At 45.6% G+C, this 18302-nt stretch overlaps 1 protein-coding gene across 3 annotated transcripts in view; it reads right to left on the bottom strand.

Moving 5' to 3' along the window:
- LOC311137964 (vitamin D3 receptor B-like) overlaps nt 1-18302 on the bottom strand; it is a 98603-nt gene that overhangs the window by 14498 nt on the left and 65803 nt on the right. For all 3 annotated transcript variants that reach the window (XR_014613999.1, XM_084172599.1, XM_084172598.1), the window contains exons 3-8: nt 16795-16942; nt 15434-15564; nt 12526-12710; nt 9626-9725; nt 3830-4010; nt 1787-1938 (exon numbers count right to left, since the gene is read on the bottom strand). Coding sequence is in view for 2 of the 3 variants with exons in the window: in XM_084172599.1 (XP_084028725.1) it covers nt 1787-1938; nt 3830-4010; nt 9626-9725; nt 12526-12710; nt 15434-15564; nt 16795-16942 (897 nt within the window). In the remaining variant the exon portion in view is untranslated. The remainder of the gene's footprint in view (nt 1-1786; nt 1939-3829; nt 4011-9625; nt 9726-12525; nt 12711-15433; nt 15565-16794; nt 16943-18302) is intronic.

Here is an 18302-nt window from a genome sequence, read left to right as displayed (position 1 = left end):
AGGCTCGATGCGAGGAACAGGAACAGACCGGACCGCACTGGGGACACACACCACTGGCCCTACGCAGAGATCAGGAACGGGCCCGACCGGACTGGTAACACACCCCAGTACCTCTCGCCGTGCCTCCACACTTTCCCTCTCCTCTGTGACCAGTGGCCCCCTTAACCTGGCGGCCTCCTCTGCGCACCCGCTGGACCGCTCCATCGCGGCCTCCTGCTGCCCCGTCGTCCACGACGTGAGCCCCCCCCAAAAAAAATTCTGGGGGTCTCTCCTCCCCGTGGACCAGGCCTCCCTAGTTCTCGCCAGACTCTCACCCCACTGCTCCAAAGTCCAACCTCTCTGCTCTTCACTTGGCTTGGCCCAGTCGAGACTCTTAATCCACTGCTCCATAGTCCAACCTCTCTGCTCTTCACTTGGCTTGGCCCAGTCGAGACTCCTACTCCACTGATCCCAAGTCCTTCCTCTCTCCTCTTCACGCTGCTTGGTCCTGTCTTGGTGGGTTCTTCTGTCACGATCGTCGGGAACAGATGAGGACCAAGGCGCAGCGTTGCAGGCAAACATACTCTTTATTGAGCGAAACGCGATCAAAACAACAAAGACGGTAACATGACAGTACACGGTCAAACACAACCAACTTGAAACAAGAACCCACAAAAAACAAAGGAAAAACCGACAGTTTAAATATGGCTCCCAATCAGAGACAACCAGCAAACAGCTGACACTCGTTGCCTCTGATTGGGAGTCACTCAGGCCAACATAGAAATAGAGAACATAGATCTACACACCCTGGCTCAACATAACAGTGTCCCCAGAGCCAGGGCGTGACACTAGTTTAGCGCTCCTAGATTACAAGGGCCCAGATAACAAATCACTGTTGATTATGGTTTCCCTAACACTCGTTCCAATGCCATTTTCAAAGATTTACAGGTTAATTTCCAATTACTCATCTTATTTCATACTTTTTTCATATGGTTTCACTAACACTAAGGATTTGTGTGGTTTCATGAGATAAGAAATGTATTAACTGTATATCATACATGTCGTAGCGTTGTAGACGGAAACTACAACAACAACAGCGTCATTCTGAGTGAAGATAAAATGGGTACAACGCTTGTTTTCAGGAAAAGTCTGGCTAGTAGTTTGCTGTCGAGCCCGACTCAAACTCCAATTGACTGGTAAGTCACAGAGACGCCCTGGTTTGTCTTCTAGAACAAAACCAACTTAGTTCTGTGAGACACCAGATGCTTTGTGAGAGGGTCGGGAGTGACATTCTTCAGTTGATCTGTAAAAATACCAGGGGCTTGTTTGAAAGGCAAATGAATACCATGCCTTGAGGGTTTGCGGATGGGTGTATGGTGTGTGTGTAGGTACACGTGCCAAAGTGTGTTACACTCCATTTCAGTTTTCCTGACGGAACTGACACAGTCATGATAGGAAGGCCCCGGGACATGTACTGGAGAGTGTATTGGAGAATGTGCATTGGTGTGTTTTGTGCCTGCACACATGCATCCATTTTTGTTACCCTTTCTCGCTCACCTTTAGTGACAGCAATGGTTGTCAAATGAGTGTGTGTGAGTTTGTCCGTGTGTTACACTGCCTCGCCTTTTGTAAAGTGGGGTCCCCCACAGTTTCAGAACATGTCCTCTAAGCGAAATGACTGGTGTTTGTGTGTTTGTTAGTGCCATCGTTGACACAGTACAATGGTTTTGACTGCATATCGATCTCAAGGTGTGTGTTCCGTCCGCAAACATACGTGTGTGTGTGCTAGCCTGCCTCAGTCTCGTACCTTTAGTGACGTCGTTGACGCAGTACTTGAAGTCGGGCCCTCCGCAGCTCCAGGACATGTCCTCCAGGTTGAAGGATTGGTTGGAGCGCAGCATTATCACCTCGATGGCACTCGACTTGAGCAGGGCAATCTGGTCCTCAGCCGTCAGCTCCCTGATTACAACCAGGGTTGTATTCATTAGTGCACACCGCAGAAAAAAAGATTGTACAGGGAAAAACAGAAACAAGCATTTCTCATTAGACAAGTTCAGGTAGTCCCCCTCCCTGTTTAAGTCGTTTTTCTTCCGTTTGGTAGTTAACGAATGTGAATCAGGAAGATGGCATCTGTTAAAAGAAGTGGCCATAATCAGTCGGCTTACGGTCCTCTTTTAGGTCAGACAGGGGTTAAAAGGATGGGGTTGTAGACTGAGATTTAGGAGATAGTTGGTTCCAGACCACGCTATCTGATTGGTCAAAAATCTGTTGTTTCAGTCGCACAGTGGGCTAACGGTCAGACGGGTTAAGTTAAAAAAAGGCTGGGGTATCTAGATCTAGCTATAGTGGGTAAATCAATGTCAGAGTTTTTAAGTGGAAGGATCTGGTAACACTTTAGGTAGATGGGGCACAAGATAGTTATTGGCTATTCATAACACCTTCATAAACTCCACACACAAGTGGCGATATAAGGAAGTTCATGTAGGCGGTTTTGCAACCATGTCATTGAGTTACCATGTATACCCATTAGTTTGAGCAGTTGTGTTGTGCAATCAAGATCAATAATTGTCTAGGGTTGTAAGGCGCTGTATCTCACACATGCACCAGTGCAGGCCCCATTACCTTTCCATGACACTGAGCGATGGCCTCTGTTGGCAAACTCGACATGCACTGAAAGGAGCAAACACTGTACGACAACAGGCCTTGCGTTGCCGGGTGAAAAAACAACAACCCGACATGTCATATCTGTCACGGCAGAAGTTAAGAGTTTCCGCAGGAACTCGTATATCCGTCATGGCTAATGCGCTGCAATCAGGCATTATAGCCCCTGAGGGGTTAAATTAAGTTGTATAGAATTTAATCGAAACATTTATTTCTTTTGAGGATTTGTTTTGTATTCTTTGTACTATTTCAGGGTAAACGTACTGAAGACCCCTAGTTCTTTACTGACGCAATATGACCTTCGACCTAATCAACCAATCACATCTTCAGAGTGACGTTAAAGGCACAAGCTGTAATTTCGACAGCCTGTCTCTGCCACTTGGCTTGCTTTAAAGCTGAGGGATGGGGCTGGACAAAGAACCACTCTCAAATGCATAAATGGAGCTATGGATGCAATAACTAGTTTTCAACATATTGAAGCTATACAATGTTTGTTAACAAAGACTCAACAGACAGCAAAAAACATTTGAGCAATACAACCTTAGATTCAGTTGTATAGTCTCTGAGAAGCAATGGCTATATTACATTAATTGTAGAGCACTGACAAGCCTTTAAGCTCAAAGCGCTTCTTGGGTCAGAAGACAGCTTACGTGATCATTACTAACAAAGCCTGTTACTGTGTCCTCGACCACACTTTCCTCTGCCACCCGGGGGGGATGAAGACAGAACGTACACAGTGACGACCACACATGCTAATGTTTACTGTGACGACAGCCACTCGCGCCACGTGTAGGACAGATATCAGCTGCTGATAACAAAAGATAACTAAAGGCACACTTGTCCTTGTTTGTAGGAACACTCAGACCCTTAAACGAGTAAACACACAAATAAGGCTTTGTTTACATTCATGCCACGTAGAGTTCAATCAATTTTCAGGGCAACTGCCTATACTCATATTGGAGTATCACACACAATATTTTTAATTTTTTTGTGCACATTGTAGGATCACACACACAAACGAACGCACGCGCGCACACACACAATCTCTCTCTCAAAAAAACAACTAGCACACAATGTACAGTACACCCCCCCACACACACATACATACATTTACCCCCCTTGCTATCCCCTCATCCCCTACCTAACCCACCCACCCCAACTCCCTCACCCCACTCAGCCCTCCACCCACCTGAAGCCGGGGATCATCTTGGCGAAGCCGATGACCTTCTGGATGCTGTAGCTGACCAGGTCGGCCAGGTGGGGCAGCATGGAGAGCTTGGAGCCGTCGTCGTCGGAGTCCGGGCTGCCCCCCTGCTCCTGGTACATCATCAGCAGGTTACTGAAGTTCATCAGCTTAGTGTCCACCGACTCTATATGGAGGGAGGGTGTAGGAGAAAGGGGGCGGGGGGGGGGGGGGGGGGGGGTTGAGAGTGAGAGAGGAGGGGGGGGGGGGTTGAGAGTGAGAGAGAAGGGGGGGGGGTTGAGAGTGGAGGGGGTGAGAGAGATTAGATGAGTTTAAAACTCTTAGGAGAAAAACACCATTCCCTTCAGATAAGTGTCCACCGATTCTGCAGAAAAAAGGGAAGGGGAGGGGGACACGGAGAGAGAGAGAGAGAGAGAGAGAGAGAGAGAGAGAGAGAGAGAGAGAGAGAGAGAGATATAGATATAGATATAGATAGATAGAGTGGGGAGAACAAGTATTTGATACACTGCCGGTTTTCCTACTTACAAAGCATGTAGAGGTCTGTAATTTTTTATCATAGGTACACTTCAACTGTGAGAGACGGAATCTAAAACAAAAATCCAGAAAATCACATTGTATGATTTTTAAGTAATCAATTTGCATTTTATTGCATGACATAAGTATTTGATCACCTACCAATGAGTAAGAATTCTGGCTCTCACAGACCTGTTAGTTTTTCTTTAAGAAGCCCTCCTGTTCTCCACTCATTACCTGTATTAACTGCACCTGTTTGAACTTGTTACCTGTATAAAAGACACCTGTCCACACACTCAATCAAACAGACTCCAACCTTTCCACAATGGCCAAGACCAGAGAGCTGTGTAAGGACATCAGGGATAAAATTGTAGACCTGCACAAGGCTGGGATGGGCTACAGGACAATAGGCAAGCATCTTGGTGAGAAGGCAACAACTGTTGGTGCAATTATTAAAAAATGGAAGAAGTTCAAGATGACGGTCAATCACCCTCGGTCTGGGGCTCCATGCAAGATCTCACCTCGTGGGGCATCAATGATCATGAGGAAGGTGAGGGATCAGCCCAGAACTACACGGCAGGACCTGGTCAATGACCTGAAGAGAGCTGGGACCACAGTCTCAAAGAAAACCATTAGTAACACACTACGCCGTCATGGATTAAAATCCTGCAGTGCATGCAAGGTCCCCCTGCTCAAGCCAGCGCATGTCCAGGCCCGTCTGAAGTTTGCCAATGACCATCTGGATGATCCAGAGGAGGAATGGGAGAAGGTAATGTGGTCTGATGAGACAAAAATTGAGCTTTTTGGTCTAAACTCCACTCGCCGTGTTTGGAGGAAGAAGAAGGATGAGTACAACCCCAAGAACACCATCCCAACTGTGAAGCATGGAGGTGGAAACATCATTCTTTGGGGATGCTTTTCTGCAAAGGGGACAGGACGACTGCACCGTATTGAGGGGAGGATGGATGGGGCCATGTATCGCGAGATCTTGGCCAACAACCTCCTTCCCTCAGTAAGAGCATTGAAGATGGGTCGTGGCTGGGTCTTCCAGCATGACAACGACCCGAAACACACAGCCAGGGCAACTAAGGAGTGGCTCCGTAAGAAGCTTCTCAAGGTCCTGGAGTGGCCTAGCCAGTCTCCAGACCTGAACCCAATAGAAAATCTTTGGAGGGAGCTGAAAGTCTGTATTGCACAGCGACAGCCCCGAAACCTGAAGGATCTGTATGGAGGAGTGGGACAAAATCTCTGCTGAAGTGTGTGCAAACCTGGTCAAGACCTACAGGAAACGTATGATCTCTGTAATTGCAAACAAAGGTTTCTGTACCAAATATTAAGTTCTGCTTTTCTGATGTATCAAATACTTATGTCATGCAATAAAATGCAAATTAATTACTTAAAAATCATACAATGTGATTTTCTGGATTCTCTCACAGTTGAAGTGTACCTATGATAAAAATTACAGACCTCTACATGCTTTGTAAGTAGGAAAACCTGCAAAATCGGCAGTGTATCAAATACTTTCTCCCCACTGTAGGTAGGTAGGTAGGTAGGTGTTCCGGATGACTATGTGATCACGCTCTCCGTAGCCGATGTGAGTAAGACTTTTAAGCAGGTCAACATTCACAAGGCCGCAGGGCCAGACGGATTACCAGGACGTGTACTCCGAGCATGTGCTGACCAACTGGCAAGTGTCTTCACTGACATTTTCAACATGTCCCTGACTGAGTCTGTAATACCAACATGTTTCAAGCAGACCACCATAGTCCCCGTGCCCAAGGACTCTAAGATAACCTGCCTAAATGACTACCGACCCGTAGCACTGACGTCTGTAGCCATGAAGTGCTTTGAAAGGCTGGTCATGGCTCACATCAACAGCATTATCCCAGAAACCCTAGACCCACTCCAATTTGCATACCGCCCCAACAGATCCACAGATGATGCAATCTCTATTGCACTCCACACTGCCCTTTCCCACCTGGACAAGAGGAACACCTACGTGAGAATGCTATTCATTGACTACAGCTCAGCATTCAACACCATAGTGCACTCAAAGCTCATCACTAAGCTAAGGATCCTGGGACTAAACACCTCCCTCTGCAACTGGATCCTGGACTTCCTGACGGGCCGCCCCCAAGTGGTAAGGGTAGGTAACAACACCTCTGCCATGCTGATCATCAACACGGGGGCCCCTCAGGGGTGCGTGCTCAGTCCCCTCCTGTACTCCCTGTTCACCCATGACTGCATGGCCAGGCACGACTACAACACCATCATTAAGTTTGCCGACGACACAACAGTGGTAGGCCTGATCACCGACAACGATGAGACAGCCTATAGGGAGGAGGTCAGAGACCTGGCCGTGTGGTGCCAGGACAACAACCTCTCCCTCAACGTGACCAAGACAAAGGAGATGATTGTGGACTACAGGAAAAAAAAGAGGACTGAGCACGCCCCCATTCTCATCGACGGGGCTGTAGTGGAACAGGTTGAGCGCTTCAAGTTCCTTGGTGTCCACATCACCAACGAACTATCCTGGTCCAAACACACCAAGACAGTCGTTAAGAGGGCACGACAAAGCCTATTCCCCCTCAGGAGACTGAAAAGATTTGGCATGGGTCCTCAGATCCTCAAAAAATTATACAGCTGCACCATCGAGAGCATCCTGACTGGTTGCATCACCGCCTGGTATGGCAACTGCTTGGCCTCCGACCGCAAGGCACTACAGAGGGTAGTGCGTACGGCCCAGTACATCACTGGGGCCAAGCTTCCTGCCATCCAGGACCTCTATACCAGGCGGTGTCAGAGGAAAGCCCTCAAAATTGTCAAAGACTCCAGCCACCCTAGTCATAGACTGTTCTCTCTGCTGCCGCACGGCAAGCGGTACCGGAGTGCCAAGTCTAGGTCCAAAAGACTTCTCAACAGCTTCTACCCCCAAGCCATAAGACTCCTGAACAGCTAATCATGGCTACCCGGACTATTTGCACTGCCCCCCCACCCCATCCTTTTACGCTGCTGCTACTCTGTTAATTATTTATGCATAGTCACTTTAACTCTGCCCACATGTACATATTACCCCAACTACCTCAACTAGCCGGTGCCCCCGCACATTGACTCTGCACCGGTACCCCCCTGTATATATAGCCTCCCTACTGTTATTTTATTTTACTTCTGCTCTTTTTTTCTCAACACTTTTTTTGTTGTTGTTTTATTTTTACTTTTTTGTTAAAAATAAATGCACTGTTGGTTAAGGGCTGTAAGTAAGCATTTCACTGTAATGTCTGCACCTGTTGTATTCGGCGCATGTGGCCAATACAATTTGATTTGATTTGATTTGAGGTAGGTAGGTAGATAGGTAGATAGATAGATACATAGATAGAGAGATAGAGAGATAGATACACTTGCACACACTCGCACACACACAAATGCACACACCCACCCACCCACACGTAAATCTAATGAATGACTCAACACAGAGCGAGGTTTGTTCATTGAGGAAGGGAACACAGTGACCATCAGAAAACAACTTAGATAAGAGTAAGACAGAGAGAGAGAGAAACAGAAGTAGAGATACATAGAGAGAAAGTGACAGGAATAAAGAACGGAAGAGATTTAGAAAGAAAAGGAGAGAGAAAGAAAGATAAGGAGCAAGTGAGAAATAAATAAATAAAGGGAAATAAAAACAGGTAGAAAAACACATGTATCATACAATATCCCTGTGCTGTTTTTATAGCCAGGGAACTCAGGCTGTGAGGGCCGTGTCCCTCTGTGAGTTCACTCCATTATGAGAGGATGTGTTAATGGGAGACTGTTAACTACTGGGAGACAGTGGTCTGAAGGTCTACAGGGGGTCCAGAGAAACCCCTGAAGATTCTGAGTAAAACCGCATGAGGGATTGACACACACACACACACACACACACACACACACACACACACACACACACAGAGGAGCACACACATACGGGAGCAGGAGAGAGCTCACACACAAACACACAGGACGCAATCACTGATGACAACTAACACCAAGTGTGTGTGATCTCCACCATCTCCCTCTCTGTGTGTCCGCTACACCCTCTGATTCTTAATTTCTTACCTAAAATCAAATCAAATTGTAATCGTCACATGTGCCAAATACAACAGGTGTAGATCTTACAGTGAAATGCTTACTTACAAGCCCTTAACCAACAATGCAGTTTTAAGAAAGAATACCCCCCCAAAAAAATTAAATAAAAGTAACAAAAGAGCAGCAGTAAAATAACAATAGTAAAATATCAATAGCGAGGCTATTTACACGCACAGAGTCAATGTGTGGGGGCACCGGTTAGTCGAAGTAATTGAGGTAATATGTACATGTAGGTAGAGTTATTAAAGTGACTATGCATAGATAATAAACATAGAGTAGCAGCAGCGTAAAAGAGGGGGGAGGGCAATGCAAATAGTCTAGGTAGCCATTTGATTAGCTGTTCAGGAGTCTTATGGCTTGGGGGTTGAAGCTGTTTAGAAGCCTCTTGGACCTAGACATGGTGCTCCGGTACCGCTTGCCATGCGGTAGCAGAGAGAACAGTCTATGACTAGGGTGGCTGGAGTCTTTGACAATTTTTAGGGCCTTCCTCTGACACCATCTGGTATAGAGGTCCTGGATGGCCCCCGTACGCACTACCCTCTGTAGTGCCTTGCGGTCGGAGGCCGAGCAGTTGCCATTCCAGGCAGTGATGCAACCAGTCAGGATGCTCTCGAAGGTGCAGCTGTAGAACCTTTTGAGGATCTGAGGACCCATGCCAAATCTTTTCAGTCTCCTGAGGGGGAATAGGTTTTGTCGTGCCCTCTTCACGACTGTCTTGGTGTGCTTGGACCATGCTAGTTTGTTGGTGATGTGGACACCAAGGAACTTGAAGCTCTCAACCTGCTCCACTACAGCCCTGTCGATGAGAATGGGGGCGTGCTCGGTCCTCTTCTTTTTCCTGTAGTCCACAATCATCTCCTTTGTCTTGATCACATTGAGGGAGAGGTTGTTGTCCTGGCACCACACCTTTTCCCATTTTTCTGCGTGCGTGCCTGTCTAATGGATGTAAGAATGTGCCGTAAGCTCACTCCACAGCTAGCTTGAAATATCGGCAATGGTGCTATCGAAACTAATCCTTTTCTATAGCACAACTGGATGGTAAGTTGTCACGTGCTTGCAATCAGAGGACCACTGGTTCAAGCCCAGTAAGGGGACAGGGACAGTGGAGGAAGCGAAGCTGTTAGAAGCACACTGCCGTTTGTTTACCTGGAGAGTGGCTGAAGGAGTCAGATGAGGCATCAGACAGAGAGTGGAGAGAGGCAGCTCTGCTGGCACTGCGTGTCACTGGGCCTTCTCGGACCGGAGGCTATAAAGGAAAACACACAAAGCATTTAGCATACATTTTTACATAAATATAAAATCGAACCTACAATCCTGGCATTGCAAGCACCATGCCATGCTGTACCAACTAGGGCTGACCCAATTAGTCAACTGGTCGATTGTTTGGTCGATAGGCTGTTGGTCAACCAACATTTATTTTGTCGAGCAGTAGCATATATACAGTGCATTCGGAAAGTGTTCAGACCCCTTCCCTTTTTCCACGTTGTTACGTTACAGCCTTATTCTAAAATGTATTAAATAAAAAATGTTCCTCATCAATCTACAAACAATACCCCATAATGGCAAAGTCGAAAACAGAAATACCTTATTTACATAAGTATTCAGAACCTTTGCTATGAGACTTTAAATTGAGCTCAGGTGCATCCTGTTTCCATTGATCATCCTTGAGAAGTTTCTACAACTTGATTGGAGTCCACCTGTGGTAAATGCAATTGATTGGACATGATTTGGAAAGGCACACACCTGTCTATATAAAAGGTCCCACAGTTGACAGCGCATGTCAGAGAAAAAACCAAGCCATGAGGTCGAAGGAATTGTCCGTAGAGCTCAGAGACAGGATCTTGTCGAGGCACAAATCTGGGGAAGGTTATCAAGACATTTCTGGAGCATTGAAGGTCCACAAGAAAACAGTGGCCTCCATCATTCTTAAATGGAAGAAGTTTAGAACCACCAAGACTCTCCTAGAGCTGGGTGCCCGGCCAAACTGAGCAATCGGGGGAGAAGGGCCATGGTTAGGGAGGTGACAAAGAACCTGATGGTCACTCTGACAGAGCTCCAGAGTTCCTCTGTCGAGATGGGAGAACCTTCCAGAAGGACAACCATCTCTGCAGCACTCCACCAATCAGGCCTTTATGGTAGAGTTGCCAGATGGAAGCCACTCCTCAGAAAAAGGTACATGACAGCCCGCTTGGAGTTTGCCAAAAGGCACCTAAAGGACTCTCAGACCATGAGAAACAAGATTCTCTGGTCTGATGAAACCAAGATTGAACTCTTTGGCCTGAATGCCAAGCGTCACGTCTAGAGGAAACCTGGCACCATCCCTACGGTGAAGCATGGTGGTGGCAGCATCATGCTGTGGGGATGTTTTTCAGCGGCAGGGACTGGGAGACTAGTCAGGATCGAGGGAAAGATGAACAGAGCAAAGTACAGAGAGATCCTTGATGAAAACCTGCTCAGGTCCTCAGACTGGGGCGAAGGTTCACCTTCCAACAGGACAACGACCCTAAGCACACAGCCAAGACAACGCAGGAGCGGCTTCAGGACAAGTCTCTGAATGTCCTTGAGTGGCCCAGCCAGATCCCGGACTTGAACCCAATCTAACATCTCAGGAGAGACCTGAAAATAGCTGTGCAGCAACGCTTCCCATCCAACCTGACAGAGCTTGAGAAGATCTGCAGAGAAGAATGGGAGAAACTCCCCAAATACAGGTGTGCCAAGCTTGTAGTGTCATACTCAAGAACACTTGAGGCTGTAATCGCTGCCAAACGTGCTTCAACAAAGTACTGAGTAAAGAGTCTGAATACTTATGTAAATTTGATATTTCCTTTTTTTTATTTAATACATTTCCTACCATGTCTAAAAACTTGTTTTTGCTTTGTGATTATGGGGTATTGTGTGTAGATTGATGTGATTTATAGGATATTTATTTTTATCAGGATATTTTCTACCTGCAGGCTACAATGTTTTTATTTATTTGTTGGCTTTATAGGCTATCTTTCATACAGTAGTTGGCTATGGTAATAGAAGTTACTTTTTAGGTTTGGGTTTGTGTCGTTTTCATTTAGATTTCAATTAGATGCGGTTTTACTCAGAATCTTCAGGGGTTTCTCTGGACCCCCTGTAGACCCTTCAGACCACATGACAATGATTTTGAGATACAAAGATACTATTATAAATTAAATTAAATTGTTCCACAGAAATGTGCATATGAAAACCATAACTGGCACGCAGAACGGTAGAAATGTTAAAATATATTGGCATTCCACATGAGAAAGGTTGCCGGCTCCTCATGTAGCCTATTACCGGCAGCTTCAGGAGAGTAAAGGCAGAATCTGCGAAAGCCAGTTGGAGCGGGAGGAAGATGGACGGGACATGTAAAGTTTTTTTCTTCTGGTTATCTTGATCTCTGGCTCCCTCTTGAGTCATTTGTGTCTTCTTTCTTTAAACAGTGCACTTATTAAAGCATCAGACAAGCTCAATGCATATATAGTTGATTTTATTAAAACACATAGGGTGTGTCTAGATGTGTAAAAATATACGTTTTAACATTTTGACCAATCGATTGGTCGAAAGAACAGACGACTTTCAGTCGACCAATACTTCTTCTTTTTTTGTCGGGGACAGCCCTACTACCAACTGAGCCATACAAGACCACGGGTACTCAATATAGTGTGTATCACTGACCATTGGACAATTAAATGCCACACTGAGTTTCATCCCAGGAGCTATGGTGTTACGGAGTTGACACTGGTGTAATGGAGTGGAGACTGGTGTTTTGGAGTGAATACTGGTGTTACAGATTAGAGACTAGTGTTACTAAGTGAAGACAGATATTAAAGAATGAAGGCTGGTATTACGGAGTGGAGGCTGGTGTTACGGAGGGGAGGGTGGTGTTACGGAGGGGAGGGTGGTGTTACGGAGTGGACGCTGGTGTTACGGAGGGGAGGCTGGTGATATGGAGGGGAGGGTGGAGTTACGGAGGGGAGGGTGGAGTTATGGAGTTGGCACTACAGAGTGGAGACTGGTGTTACTGAGTGGACACGGACCCTGAAGCGGTTGAAGTCGGAGTAAGAGTCGTCATAGGTCTTGTGGTGTGCCTCAACCAGCGTGGCGATGACCTGGCTCTGCTCCTCGCTCAGACGGGGCCGCTGTGCCTCCCTCTGCGCCTCCTCATCCTTCCTCCGCTGGATCAGATCCTTCTTCCTCTGCACCTCCTCGTCTGTCAGAATGACTGGGAGACAGAGGTTTAGAAGGAGAATGTGGAAGAGGCATTTTGAGCAGGAAGAGATCAGAAAGAGGTCAGAGCAAGAAAGACAGAAGGAGAAAGGGTTATAAAAATGGATTAGAGAGAGAGAGAGAGAGAGAGAGAGAGAGAGAGAGAGAGAGAGAGAGAGAGAGAGAGAGAGAGAGAGAGAGAGAGAGAGAGAGAGAGAGAGAGAGATAAAGAAAGAAAGAGAGAATGTGTTATTGAATGCAGCCGTTTTTATATCAATATCAAATCATTTCTGGGTAACAATTAAGTACCTTACTGTAGATTTCCATTAAAATGGCAAAAAAACGATTTCTCAAACAATAATTTTGCTAGGACTGTCTGGGAGTGGACTGAGTTTGAAGGAGAAAACTGAAAACTAGCTGTTATTGGCTTTGGAACTCTCTTTATTGGTCTATTAACCAATTTCCCGCATGGTGATGTCATGCTGATTAGACAGACCTGAAATAACACTGATAAAAAATGTCACACTTTTACAGTGTTAGTTTCATCAGATGTTGTATAATATGATATAAAACACAGGAAAAGCTGACTTTTGACTAGGCCTTTAAGGAGTTTAAAAGAGAGGGAGGAGTTCCAAATAAAAAAGTGGTGTGACAGAAAGTGAGAAATGCAGATGTCACATCATGACTATATCAGACTGAAATGACTAGGGCTGGGCGATATGACCAAAATATAATTTCCCAATATCTTTCTCATTTTTGACGGTATGGTGGTATTTGACTATTTAATGTTTCTAATAACAAAAGTTTGAAATGTGTTTTATGATTAGTGCATGACCCTAGAACGGCAACAAAATAAATTCTAAGTGATTTTAATGGTCTTTCTCCATTATGATGGTTTTATACTGAAACAAACTAGGCCAAAACTGACAGTGAAATAGTCCAATTTGTAGAACTTTTCATTTAATTTAGCTTTGTATCACAACATCATTATAGATGGTTTTGTAAAAATCATATCGGTATGTTGAGTCATACCGGTATACACGATATATCACCCAGCCCTAATTGGGACATCGGCAAAATAGAGATGTTAACACTGATGCTGTGTGTGTGTGTTAGAACTAGCGCATGTAAGTGTGTGTGTACACAAGCACAAGCCAGCGTGTGTTCCACAATGTGATAAGGCTGCCGCTGCGCCCGCATCGGAGGGGCTTGTTGTTGTCGGGGGGGGGTCCGTGAAAAAGACTCCCTAGTGCTGTCGTCAACACAGCACGCATTGTCTCCGTTCTGTTACGCCTGTTGTTGCCCCAGCCACTGAATTAGCTCACACTCCGCGCCGCACTACAACGTGTTGTTGTCGATGCAGCAGCAGCACCAAGAGCATCAGCATAAGTGCATTCCACTGGCTCCCATTCATGTACAGTGTTCGGAGCAGTAGCATCACTCTCCGGGAATTCACTGTTCAATCTCAGAGGGAGAACAACATCCGGAAACCAGCCCCTGCTTCAAATACAAATTCTAAACACCCGCCTGGACAATATCCGGAATTCACGGGAAACCTTCTATTTACGGACTCTGAAAACAAACGGAGTACGTTGGACAAAACATCAGCAGGAGTCTAAAGTTCAGATGGGAGCGTAATGTACAGGCTCTCCCGGAACGATCTAGTAATCCTAGTGGACATTTTAAACATTGTTATGAGGGCAATGGCTTAGAAGGAGTCCAAACGTTGCGTAACACTATTGGTATATAACAAAAACTATACGGTATGTGCCTTGTTCTCTACAGGCTCAAAGGGGGGGGTATATGGCGCTGTGATATGTTTCCTGTGTGTGCGTTTGTGTGGGTGTTTGTTATTGCTATTGGCACGGTAATACATGTTTTAATGCTGACACGTATTTGCTTCTAAGAGGAAAGAAGCTCTTTCGTTTGAATTCCCATTTTTCCTCCAAGAGTGGCTGAATTATTTCCTGTTATCAGTGTGTCATTACATGCCATCAACAGTTGCCACTGACTGATAGAAGCTAATTTCTCTCTTTAGTGCACTTTCAGACCCTCCCTACTCTTTTCAACACACACATCGTCATGGTTCAAGAGATCATTCATAATTTAAGAGATCATTCAGCCACTCATGGAGGAAAATGAGTGTATTTGCCAAACAACAGGCTGAAAATACATTACTTCCTGTAGTGCTCTTCAGAGTAAAATTCAAAAAATGTTTGTGTATGTGTGATCATGTGTATGTCTGATATTATACCTCAGTAGGACAACACCACATGATTCAATGACTCTAATCTAGTGTTTCTTAATCCTGGTCCTGGACACTAATGGGTGCACATTTTTGTTTTTGCCCTAGCACTACACACCTGATTCCACTAATCAAAGGTTTGATGGTGAGTTGATTCTTTGAATTAGGTGTGTAATGCTACTAGGGCAAAAACAAGAATGTGCACCCTTTTGGGTCCCCAGGACCAGGATTAAGAAACTACTTTAATCTGCAAGGCTATGCTCTCAGTCAAAAATAAAAAGTGCATTTCTGATGGAAGAAATGATGAGGAAGGAGGAGTGGGATAAGGTTGCCCCTAGGCACTGCTCTACAGTCAAATAGGGAAGCTGATCTCATACACTCACATTCCTTAATCATGCTGATCTTAGGTCAGTTTTGCATTATTCCCACTAATGGCTGACATTAGGATTTACTGACGTGGAAACTGATCCTGGATCTGTGAACAAGACACTCACACTCCTTCATCATGCCGATGTCCACGCAGCGCTTGAGCCGGCAGGCCTGGCAGTGGCGGCGGTTGTCCTTGGTTATGGTGCAACTGCCGTTGAAAGGACAGGTAAAGCTGGCCTTACGCTTCATACTGCGTCTGTAGAGGAAGAGGGGGAAGAGGGAGAGATAGGGATAGAGGGAGGGAGAGGGAGGGAGAGAGGGGGAGAGATAGAGATAGATGGAGGGAGGGAGATGGGGAGAGGGAGAGAGGGAGGGAGAGAGAGGGAGGGAGAGAGAGGGAGAGAGAGGGATAGAGAGAGGGATAGAGGGAGGGAGGGAGGGAGGGAGATGGGGAGAGGGAGAGAGAGGGATAGAGGGAGGGTATTACAATAAACGGACTATATTATCATGATAACGATAAATAGAACGATACGTTTATAACATTCATGTGCATCACAGTTTTTTATATTACCCTTAAAACTTATACTACTACTTTGAATGTTATAGTTATCAATTGATAACAAGCCCATATTAGCAGACTTATTTCATTTCAAACTTCACATTTCTTTAGTATAGGCTACTTGTAACTAACAATATTATTATAATGTCCTCGATGACTGGTCTGTTTGGTTGATGCCAGTAATTTCCAGTTCATCATCCCGGCTCTACTATCCATCAGTTCGAAGTGGGACCCAAATGTGTAATCGTTACATAAATATTGATGTCCTTCACCTCTTCACTTTGGATCCTACTCAAAGAAGCACAACCATGAACACATTCCAGTCGAGGCAAAAAGAGAGAGGGGGATGCTTAAAAGCCATGCATAATAACTGACAGCAACACACTGTATGTAAACATTCGTGACACACACAGCATCATCAGACTCTATTTTACCCAATCATTTCAGTCTGATATAGTCATGATGTGACATCTGCATTTCTCACTTTCTGTCACACCACTTTTTTATTTGGAACTCCTCCCTCTCTTTTAAACCCCTTCAGCCTTCTTTCTTCTCATTCAACAACACATTTTCTCTTTCTTTAACGTATAATTACTGTAAATAGATATTTGTTTCATTCTTCCTTCACACGCACTTACACACAGACACACCCACATGAGACACACACTCACCCACGAGACACACACACACAACACGTAATTACTGTAAATATGTTAAGACATTTCTGCTTCCTATTTCTCTGACACACACAACTACCTGAGAAAAAAAGAGTGAGCCAAGATAGCTCTGTGTGTATGTCTGTAAGAGAGAGAGAGCGAGAGAGAGAGAGAGCAAGAGTGTTTTACAACGTGATAAGGCTGAGTGCACCCGCAATGGAGGGTCTCGCTGTTGCCAGGAGTGTGTGCATGTGTTTGCGCGTGTCCATACCTGAAGAAGCCCTTGCAGCCCTCGCAGGTCATGGCGTTGAAGTGGAATCCGGAGGCCTTGTCCCCGCACACACCGCAGATCCGCGGCGCGTTCCTGTCAAACTCATCATTGGCCAGAGTGGTGGTACTCACAGCCGTAGTCTCCATCACTACAGAAATAGAGAGAGAGAGGATGAAGAGACAGAGAGCGAGAGAGAGAAATGGGGAGAGAATGAGTGAAGGGGGTGGGATGGGTGGGAGAGAGGGAGATAGAGAAATAGAGAGCGATAGAAAGAGAAGGCGAAAGAGAAAGAGAGAAAAAAGCACATCAACGACCTTTGACCTGCAAGGCACACCGTGGGATTGGTCAGTATGTTATCGGTCCTCTGACCTCCTTCGGACCTATGGCTGCTTTGTGGGTCATGTTTGTATACTGTTGAATTGCATGGCTGCATACACTGAAACCATCCTGAAATAGGTTATCTCTCACACAGACAGAAATATCAGAGTGTTTGTGTGTGTGTGTGTATCATGTGTGTGTGCGTTTGTGTGTGTCAGAGAAGAAGGACGCTAATATTTGCAGGTGCAAATTGTTTGACAAAACAAGAGCTATTTTGTGTGACAACATCTTGCGCAAAATCTTATGGTCATTGCAGAAAAATGTTGCCTCTCAAAAGCCCAAACCATCGTCCAAGTCGTGGGAGGCGGAAACAGGTAAAGTACGGGATTGCCAGACAGGGCGAAGTATGGTGGGGTGGCTCTGCCACCCAGGCCGCTACAGCTACCATGAAGACCTGTCTGGATCCACCTGGAAACACGCTGGCCAACAGGGCTCTGGTAAAGCTAGTTGGACCAATCATCCACTTAGTGGAAAATACCATTTACAGAAATATTCACAAAGAATCTACAGCAAGATTTGGAAAAGGAAGGTGTCTCAAGTCAGACAAGAATAACGCAGCACAACCAAAGCCGAAAGGAAGTTGCAAAGTAGACCCCCTTCAACAACGGAGAACAATTCAGCGACTTCTGAGCATTCCACAACCTTGCCATTGGAGGGATTGTCTTCTACTTCTTTCTTTACAAAATAGTGCACAAGGCCACATAGGTATCTCCAGACCACGGTAAGCCAGATACGTAAATCATATATGCATCAGCAAAATGCAGCATCAGACCACCACCTCATAATAGGACTGCTCAGGCTGAAACTCAAGAAAAAACAGTTCAAGATTTAATGTCAGCCTACTCCAAGACCAGAACATGAGAGCGCTATTTCAGATCAACCTTTCTAACAGGTTCAAACCTCTTGACAGCTGATGAGGAAGAAGAGCATACCCTGGACCAGAGGTGGCAGAGAATGAAGAAGGAGTGGACAGAGGCATACAAGGAATCCAGTGGAAGGAAAACAAGACAACACAAATAATTAATCTCGGGAGAGAGTCTTGAGAAAATACAAAACCGGAAACAGGCAAAGCCAAACCTCAACAACTGTCGCACAAGAGCAGCAAAAGCACAACATGTATACTCCAAGGC

The sequence above is a fragment of the Coregonus lavaretus genome (assembly GCF_964263955.1).
Source record: "Coregonus lavaretus genome assembly, chromosome: 12".
NCBI classification, from domain to species: Eukaryota; Metazoa; Chordata; class Actinopteri; order Salmoniformes; family Salmonidae; genus Coregonus; species Coregonus lavaretus.
The sequence above is the reverse complement of the archived record's forward strand: the minus strand, read 5'-3'. Positions and strand labels throughout refer to the sequence as shown.